Source organism: Microtus pennsylvanicus, chromosome 1 (assembly GCF_037038515.1).
Source record: "Microtus pennsylvanicus isolate mMicPen1 chromosome 1, mMicPen1.hap1, whole genome shotgun sequence".
Lineage (NCBI taxonomy): Eukaryota > Metazoa > Chordata > Mammalia > Rodentia > Cricetidae > Microtus > Microtus pennsylvanicus.
In genome coordinates, this window is record NC_134579.1 from 105,896,470 (window position 1) to 105,906,660 (window position 10,191).

The following is a 10,191-nucleotide window of genomic DNA, read 5'->3' on the forward strand; positions in this document are numbered from 1 at the left end:
GGATCTCTGAGTTGGAGGCCAGCCTGGTCTACATGGGCCAGCCAGGGCTACCTAGAGAAACTCTGTCTCAGAAAAATGGACTTAGATGTCTTTCATTGGTTCCTTATGGGAGGAAAAAGATAAATTACCATTTAAGGGAGTTGTGGATTTTTTTTTGTTTGTTTTGTTTTTTTTTAAACTCAGCCTATAGGAATTCTAAAGTGCTAAGGGGATCACTCCCATGGAACCTGGGTTTCCTGAATCACTTATTATTATTATTATTATTTCATCATTCTTTTTGGTTTTTCAAGACGGGTTTTTTTCCGTGTAGCTTTGGTGCCTGTCCTGGTACTAGCGCTTGTAGACCAGGCTGGCCTTGAACTCCCAGAGATCCGCCTGCCTCTGCCTCCCTAGTGTACCACCCCTGCCTGGCTCACTTACTATTGAGTAGACTGTAGTCAGCCGGCTTCTTTTGGTTTTTCTTGATGGAGAAGAGGCCTCTTGTACTGAAGTCAGGAAACTTGACAGATATTTTTATCTTTTTTCCCCTTTAGGGCTCATCTTGTCAGCCTGTGTATGTTAGCAGGAAGCAGGATTTCCTTCCCCCATCTTCCCCAGCACCCCCACAGTGGTCCCCTGCACTCTGATCTCTGCCACCTTTGGTCCACACAACTTCTGGCTTCTCCCCTCCCCTTTTCCACATCCATCCTGAGATGGGCCCTGGGAACCATCAGCTCTCTTCTTCACTTTCTGAGTTTGGACTGTTTAACATCTGTTATTGACTTTTATCCCCAGTCCGTAGACATCCTGACCAAGCCAAGTCCCTGAGAATTTTCTTTCACAGTCTCCTCCAGGGTCCTCAGTCAGTGAGGTTTTGTCTGCTACTGCCTAGTCTGTCTACATGAGATGATTGGAGATCTCTGACAATCCAGCTATATCTGGAGGGTGGGGCTGCCTTTCCAACTACCCTTAGTGTATACTCACAGTCTTCAACCTGAAGAAGTGCCTTTGTTCCCGGGGTCAGCTGTGGAAATCCCCTGTCTGTATTAAACCCTTGCCCTCCTCAATTTTATAACCAGAGTCAGAAGAAGTCGTAATTTGTGTTTGGCCTGTACTCTTAACCCAAAGCTTTCCTGAGATGCTAACCACGTGGACTGTCTTGCGGTGTTCCTCAGTGACCACCCTGGTCCACCGTGGCTCTCTGTGCACTTCCTTGGTGACCTTGATCAAGGCAGGTCCCTGGGACCCCCACTCACTCTCATCTGTAGGCCTTCACCCATGAAGCTGCCTCTAGAATCTAGATCAGAGCAGGTCGCTGACTTTGCCCTGATATGGGGCACTGCCCTGCTACCTGGGTGATCTAGCTGTCTTCACCACCATCTCATCGACTGCTCCTTGCCTGCCTGGCAAGCCCATTTCATGTTCTCCCCTCTCCCCCTCACAGGGAAAGCGTTGAGAAAAGACACCCCAGCCATCCTTCCCCAGCACCTCCCGTCCCGGTGAGCGCCCTGGGCCATAACCGCAGCTCTACCGATCCGACGACCAGGGGTCATTTGAATACTGAGGCTCGTGAGAAAGATAAACCAAAAGAGAGGGAGAGAGACCACTCGGGATCCCGAAAGGACCTGACCACCGAAGAGCACAAAGCCAAGGAAGGCCACCTGCCCGAGAGAGACGGGCATAGCCACGAGGGACGTGTAGCAGGCGAGGAACCCAAGCAACTGTCCCGGGTGCCATCACCCTATGTGAGGACACCAGGTGTGGATAGCACGAGGCCTAACAGCACCTCCAGCCGGGAGGCCGAGCCACGCAAGGGTGAGCCGGCCTATGAGAACCCCAAGAAGAGCGCCGAGGTCAAGGTCAAAGAGGAACGCAAGGAAGACCACGATTTACCTACAGAGGGCCCACAGGCCCACAGGACCTCAGAGGCACCTCCACCCAGCTCCTCAGCCAGTGCTAGCGTGCACCCGGGGCCTCTGGCATCCATGCCCATGACCGTGGGAGTGACCGGTATCCATGCCATGAACAGTATCGGTAGTCTGGACAGGACACGCATGATGACCCCGTTTATGGGCCTCAGCCCAATCCCAGGGGGAGAGCGCTTCCCATACCCCTCTTTCCACTGGGACCCCATGAGGGACCCCTTGAGGGATCCTTACCGTGACTTGGACATGCACCGTAGAGACCCTCTGGGCAGGGACTTCCTGCTCAGGAATGACCCCCTGCACCGGCTCTCCACACCCCGGTTGTACGAAGCCGACCGCTCCTTCAGGGACAGGGAGCCTCATGATTATAGCCACCATCACCACCACCACCACCACCCGCTAGCTGTGGACCCTCGACGGGAACATGAACGGGGCGGACACCTAGATGAGCGCGAGCGGCTGCACGTGCTTCGGGAGGACTACGAGCACCCACGGTTGCACCCTGTGCACCCCGCTTCTCTGGATGGACACCTCCCACACCCAAGCCTGCTCACGCCAGGCCTGCCCAGTATGCACTACCCTCGCATCAGCCCTACTGCGGGCCACCAGAATGGACTGCTCAACAAGACCCCGCCCACCGCGGCACTCAGCGCCCCACCTCCGCTCATTTCCACACTGGGGGGCCGCCCAGGATCCCCCCGGAGGACTACGCCTCTGTCGGCTGAAATCCGAGAAAGGCCACCGTCCCACACACTGAAGGACATCGAAGCTCGATAAGTCAGGAGGACGAGGCAGACCTCAGAGTTGGGGAAAAAACCCCAGGGACACCCCCCCAAGACTCAAAAGACAACTCCTGCACCCCCAGAATTGAGAGGTGCAGAGCTCCAACTCTTCCCCTTGGAAAAAAAATGGACAGAGACTCCGTTTGGGTGTTGAAATGTTTTGTATATTAATGTTGGGATTTTTCAGACCTTTTAGCCAGTCCTGTTTGTCCTTACATCTCCTTACTTTTTTAATTTTGTTGTTCCTTGCATCAAATTTTGATTTGAACCAAAACGGTGAAGGTAATGACACACAAGGATCTGATGCTATGGGGGTGAGGGGCACCCGTCCATCACCCAGAGCTGTCCCAGAGGAGGAGGCGTGTACATAGAGTGTAAAAAGAGATTGCTTCATGAGCTGACGGTTCATATATGCAAAAGATAAAGACGAAAGCTTTACTTGTACAGATGTAAATAGGTAAAGATTAAGTAACATAATACATTAATACTTCTTCAAATGTGCTATTTACAAGTCTAATATCCGTGAACTCGGCCCTCCAAGGAGGCCCTGTTCCCATCTGCTAAACCCTTCAACTATGCAATGAACACGAGGGCTTTCCCCCAAAGCCCATAAATCTCAAAGGAGCCTTTTCAAATCCATTTACAACATATTTAAGGTCATATTTTCCCTGAACAAGCGCTTACCTGAGATGTTATACAACTGTTTTCCTCCCCCCCTCCCCGTTTGTTTTTTTTTGTTTTTCAGATGGAGCGAACATGCCTCCTCCCCCCCGCCCCCTTTTTTTTTTCTTTAAATCCAGAGCCCAGGCTAGAACTTTGCATCTGAAGTTGCTGCTTGTGGTCTTCTTCCCTGGAGAAATGGGGAAAGGTGCGCCCGCCCCCTTACGCCCCTCTGGAAGTGTAAGCCAGAAGCAGCTTTGCCCAGGGAAGATGGGATTAGTCTTTGATAATCAGAGGCAGATGGGCCATGTCTGCCAGGCGCAGACAGGTCACCAGAATTTCTGGTCACCCCTGAGGCCGTGAGGTTGCAGGCAACTTTAAGTGGGAACCTCACCTTTCCCACCCTCCACCCCGAGTCCTATCGCATAGCATGTACACACTTCCTCGTTCATAATGTGATTTACGGACACTCACACAGATCCTGAAAGAAAGCTGTCCGGGTTTTCTTCGCGGATGGGTATGTTTCCACGGTAACTGCCGAATTGAAGGTACACGGAGCGCAATGTGAATCGCTGGTATTCCAATAGGAAATGGAAGCCTGGGAAGAGCTGAACAAGTAGATTGTGTAAGAGCCATCAAGAATTACCGAGGGCGAAAGGTGGCAGAAGTGTGCGCGTGAGTGTGTGTGTTTGTGTGTCCACGCACGCGTGCGTGCGTGCGTGCGCATGCGCGCGCTCTTGTGCCAGCGTGAGTGCCTGTGTGTGCTCTTGTGCAAGTGTGTGCACTCGTGTGTGTGTGTATGTTGAATTTTCATCAGTTTTAATGTCTTCATGACAATTTTATAAAGACATTAACCCTCTTGTCTACATATTTGGAGAGAATATGACTTTACTAGCCGAGAAAATACAATATATCTTGTCTACTGGCCTGTAAAATACATGTAAGAAATAAAGATTAGTCCCATTTGGTCCTCTAGTATATTAAAGTGCTACCTGACATTGTTACCCTGTTTGTTTGTTTTTTTCCAAAAAAGAAAAAAAATTGTAAACTACAGACCATTGTTTTTAAAAGCAGAGAGATCTATTTTAGTAGGCAACTGAAGGTTTAGTTGTGAATTCAGATTTTGTGGACACCAGACGTGTGCAGTGTTTTCTTTCTTTTTCTTTTTTTCTGTTTGTTTTGTTTCATTTTTTTAAGATAACAACTAAAAAAAAAAAAAAACAACCTCCCCAGGATTCTGTGCACTGGAAACCGTAGTGGTAGCTCTCAGCATTGTAAAGGGGTTTCTCTGTACAGGCCTTTTGCTGTTTCTCTTGTATGTAAAAAAAAAAAAAAAAAAAAAAAAAAAGGAAAAAAAGAAAAAAAATTAAGTCCTTTCCGGATCCTACTCGAACAGGAAGGGAAGCAACGGAATCTTTAGCATGTCTCATTGGAGGAGCCTCCGTGTGTAATGTAAGTGTGCCATGTTATTAAAAAATGTGAACCAAGTTTCCAGAGTTTCTTTGTGCGAGGTGCCACTCACAGTTAGGAAAGAAGCCTCTGGCACTCTAGACCAAGTTCTAGAAAAGACTCCCCCGGCCCCCCACCCCTGGCCTTGCATCCCCAGGGCCAGAATAGTAAGGTCCTCTCACCCTCCCAAAACAGGTACTGACCAGCAACTGGTCCAGCATCCTTTGGCCGTGGCGCATCTGTTTATGTGTTCGCTTTGTATGTTCTGAATAAAAGAAATATCCCCAGGGAACCGGTTGTAGCTCAGTCAGAAGAATCTTCACCTAGCAGGCATGAAGCCCTGAGGTCCACCCCCAGCACTGAAGAAATCGGATGCGGTGCATACCTGTTATCCTAGGATTGGGGAGGCGGAGGCGGAAGCAGAAGGACTAGAAATTCCAGGTCTTGACCAGTGAGGGGGCTCAGCAGGATAAAGCATTTGCCATCACACCCTACAATTTGAGTTTCATCACTGGGACCCATTTGGAAGGAGAGAATTGACTCCTGAAAAGCTCGCTCTCTCTCTCTCTCTCTCTCTCTCTCTCTCTCTCTCTCTCTCTCTCTCTCACACACACACACACACACACACACACATTGGTTTTTACAGTTCACGGTCATCTGGCCTTCATGAGACCCTGTCTGAAAGAAAGAGGCAGGGTAAACTTCCATATTATAGACTGTTAGAAGTTGGCCTGGGGAGCTCGCTGGAGGGCAGGGTAAAGTCACTGACCGCTGACCTTGACTCCCTGAGTTCTGTCTCACGTGATAGGCCCCTGTAGTAGGAGAGAACTCCTAAAAGTTGTCCTCTGACCTCCACATGTGAGCCCCCACACACATGCGTACATATGTACAAACATGCAAAGTAAACGTAACTTTTCATTTAAACCTGCTAAATTCACTGTTTGGATTAAGGTTTGTACCACACTGGAGAAAAAAAGAAAAAAACACTCAAGGTCAGTTGGGACGAGGTGCTGGTAAACTTTGGACACAATAGAGAACAGAAATCTAGGAGGCAGGCCGTAAGGTAATGGTTCTTAACCTTCCTAATGCAACCCTTTCCTCGGTGACTCCCCACACCGTAAAGTTATTTCATTGCTTCTTTGTAACTGTAATCTTGCTGCTGTTAGGAACCATAGTGTATCTGACATGCAGGATATCTAATATTCGACCCCTGTAATACCCAAAGGGGTCCCGACCCATAGGTTGAGAACCATTGCTGTATGGCCTCCCAAGGTGCTGCCACAGCGCTCTTGGAAAGGTCTAGGGACCTGTGACAGGACTCCTGGTTGGGGGAGGATCACAAGGGAGCCCACAAGCTTAACCAAGCTGAGCTGGGAGACTGGAGAGATGAATCATCCCTTAAGAGCACTTGATGTTCTTACAAATCACGTGTAACTCCAGCTCCTAGGGACTCCACATACTCTTCTGACGTCCAAGAGCGAATGTACCTGCATGTGTATCTGTGTGCTTATCCCCTCCACCACCACCACACACACAAATAAGATAAATCCAAAATAAACCAACCTGGGGACGTATCTCAGTGGCAGAGGGCATTGCAGGAGAAAAAACAAAACAAATCCAACAACCCCTAAACCTAAAAGGGTCAGAGCAACAGGTGGGTAAAGTCCACTTGGCTGAGCATCATTTGATAGCTAGAGGAACTGCCAGAAAAAAAAAAAGGCAACAACGGGAAGAAAAGAAAACCAGTGGGTTGGAAAATACATCAAATCCCGGGCTTTGCTGAAGCTAGTACCACAGACGTCACAGTCTTTGACATGCTATTTCTGGCAGACCTGTACACCTATTTCAGTATCACCATCTGCAGAGTCAGATCCTGGAAGAGTCGCTCTCCAATCAGTCATGGTGGCTGATCCCCGCAGGCTTTGATTCATCTCAACCTTTGCATATTTCCCCTCTAATTACATTGGGCGCCTCAGCATTGATGGGTACCGGCACCAATTTGATTTCCTGCTACCCTCTGGATGCTCTAATTATCTCCACCATCTCTGACTGACAATGATCTTGTTACCTTCTAATGGTACATGACAGGTGAAATAGCGAATATAATGATGCGATAATTACCGCCCTGGATGGATATTTGTGACGGCGGTAGCTGTGCATCCCTTCTCTGCCTCAATCAAGGCGGAAGGGGAAAAGAAGATGCAATTGTTGACGGCCTGGACGTACAGCGCATAAAAAGTGGGGGGAGAGAGAGAATTCTGTGGCGCAGTTAGCCAAGACCTCTCTCCTGTTTGACTTCATATTGGAAAACAAGATAGGCCTCTGTGGCGATAATGAAGCTGAAAGAGAAGGGATAATATGAGCAGGGTGCTGTGTGTGTGTGTGTGTGTGTTTAAATTCTTGACATTCTGTGTGCACTTTTGAAGAATTTATAAACTGTAAGATATTTGCCAGAACACAATTGGTTCTTGAACAGGATCTGGGGAGGATCTCTGTCGATAGAGAGCGCTGTGTTCCTCCCCAGTTCTGAATAAACACTGAGGGGTGGTACACGCCATCATCTCAGGACTCAGAAGGCTGCGGCAGGAGGATAAGAAGTTCAAAGTTGTCCTTTACTACATATCAAGTTTGAGGCCAGCCTGGGCTACATGAAATCCTGTCCAAAAACAAAAACAAAAAACAAACAAACAAACAAAAACCCCACAACTTCTTCCTGTCATTGCACAGTATGAAGCTGTTGATCTTCTTTGGTTGTCTTCACAGGTACGAAGCCAAAGTTGTCATATATCAGGTAGAAAGTGCTAGAAGCTTCTGATGAAAGGTACAGTGGGAAGAAGCCCTTGAGACAGCATTGACAGTCTAGCTTTGCCTACCTGTGTCCTTAGCAACCTGAGAAAACCCAGAACCTCTCTAGATCTCAGTTTTTCTATCGCCTGCCCATCTCCAACTGCCTGTACTGGTGACCTACGGCCTGGAATCTGCTAGGCAAATGCCCCAAACAACTGAGCCATGCCCCAGCCCTTTGCGGGGCGGGGGGAATTCTAGGCAAGTGCTCTACCACTGAACCACATCCCAGCCCCTCACTGGGGGATTGTAGGCAGGTGCTCTACCACTGAACCACACCCCAGCCCCTCACTGGGGGATTCTAGGCAGGTGCTCTACCACTGAACCACACCCCAGCCCCTCACTGGGGGATTCTAGGCAGGTGCTCTACCACTGAGCCACACCCCAGCAGCTCACTGGGGGATTCTAGGCAGGTGCTCTACCACTGAACCACACCCCAGCCCCTCACTGGAGGGGGGGGTTCTAGGCAGGTGCTCTCCTACTGAGCCACACCCCAGCCCCTCACTGGGGGATTCTGGGATAACACTCTACCACTGTGTGATGCACACTAACCGTAGGAACTCAGTTTGGTTTTTCATGGAGTTTGTTGTTTCGAGATACAGTTCTTTGAAACCCAATCTGATCTTGAAATCCTAGTCTGCGTCTAACCTCCCAGGTGCTGGGATTAGAGGCATGAACTCTCATGTCCAGAGAACCCAAATTATTAATGTAGAATTATTGGCAACCTTGGGCAGTTGGTCAGAGACAGCTTCATGATACAGCCAAGATGTGCTTTTCTGAGACCTTTTACTTAAACAGAATCAAGATTCTTGATTTGTCTGCAGGAAAGAATTTCGGAATGAACTGGCATCGAGCAGCGTTAGTTTATTAGAAAGAGCTTTTGACACAGATTTTAGTGTGGATGTTAACAGAAAGGCTCTAAGAGGAGGGACACACCCAAAAGCAATATGGCTTCTCAAGAGAAGAGCCTGTTTCCGTGACTTAGAAGCAACCATCCATGTATAGGATTGTGGTTGCTTCTGAAACTACATCTAAAATGGTTGCTAAGAAATCCTTTCTTTTTCAATAAATGAGACTGTAGGGGGGCCCTACAGGTAGGTACATTGGCTAGGACTACAAGCTGATAAGAACCTGGGTCACAGCTCAGGCAGGTTGATCTTTGTGAGCTTGAAACCAACTTGGGTTATAGAGTGAGTTCCAGGACAGCCAGGGCTACACAGAGAAACCCTGTCTCAAAAAAAAGAGGGAGGGAGGGGGGAATAAGAGAGGAGAGAGAGAGAGAGAGAGAGAGAGAGAGAGAGAGAGAGAGAGAGAGAGAGAGAGAGAAAGGAAGGAGAAGGAGAAGGAGAAGGAGAAGAGAAGAGAAGAGAAGAGAAGAGAAGAGAAGAGAAGAGAAGAGAAGAGAAGAGAAGAGAAGAGAAGAGAAGAGAAGAGAAGAGAACCTGGGCCTGGGCCACAAGGGTTAAGACAAGTCTTCACTACATAGGAATTCTTGTGATATTCCTAACACTTTACAGGCTTGCAGTTGAGAAAGGAGAAAGGCCATTCTCAGAGATTATAGTGTTCAAGCCTGTTCTGTATGGTCAGAAGAATGATTTATGCTTTTGGTTTTTAATGAGTGAATTCATTAAGTATATAGCAAGCAAAAGGTAAAGACTGAATATGAACAGAGAGAAGAAACAGACCATCAAATCTGGCGCTGGCTTCCTCCAGCAGAGAGCGCTGTAGCAGTTCAGCTGCGGGAGGTGACCACAGGTGATTATCAAAACCGGGGCTTACAAACATCCAGCAGAAATCAGATGGGGAGGGTGCGTTGAGGCAGCCAGCTGGATTCTCGATCAAGAGCCTCCAGGCCGAGCAGCGTATTCCCTCAAGTGAGGCTGTCAACAAAGATCAGTAGAGAGCTAGCAAACACGAATACCCTCATTGTGAGCAGTGAAATTTACCTATCGATATCTATCTGCCTGCCTGCCTGCCTATTTATCTGTCTGTCTACCTACTATCATCTATCTATTATCTATCTATCTATCTATCTATCTATCTATCTATCTATCTATCTATCTAAAGTATCCATCTGTCTATCTAGTCTTACTATGTAGCCAAGGCAGTCTCCAATCCAGAATCCTCCTGCCTCATCCTCCTGATGAGGATTCCCCTTAAATCCCCAGCTGGTAATTTAAAAAGTGCCCCCCTCTTCCCTCCTCTCTTGAACACAGGCAAGCACTCCACCAACGATGAACATCTCCAGACCGTCTCTGGAGAGTCTGGGTACCTTCTCTTTCTTCCTATCTTCCTTTCTTTCTTTTTGACAGGGTCTCACTTGCTTTGATAGGATCCATCTCTTCTGGAGGGACGACGGAAGCTCATGAGACTCCCCAAAGTAACAAACTTTACAAGTTTGACAAGAGCCATCAAGCTGCCTACCGCAAACTCTCTGACCTGCATAGCAGCTGCCTATAAGATAGTGAAGCCCATTAAGGGAAAGCTAATGCCCTCTCTGATCTAACCGCAGGATTAGGGCATTGTATACTATGAGCCTGTAGTGGTTTGGA

The 10,191-nt window shown here is 48.3% G+C and overlaps 1 protein-coding gene across 3 annotated transcripts in view; it reads left to right on the plus strand.

The window, feature by feature from the left end:
- Auts2 (activator of transcription and developmental regulator AUTS2) overlaps positions 1-4,833 on the plus strand; it is a 1,095,788-nt gene extending 1,090,955 nt beyond the window's left edge. For all 3 annotated transcript variants that reach the window (XM_075977650.1, XM_075977670.1, XM_075977660.1), the window contains one exon: positions 1,424-4,833. In XM_075977650.1, the coding sequence (XP_075833765.1) occupies positions 1,424-2,681 (1,258 nt within the window). In that variant the 3' untranslated portion in view covers positions 2,682-4,833. The remainder of the gene's footprint in view (positions 1-1,423) is intronic.
- Positions 4,834-10,191: the final 5,358 nt, after the last annotated feature.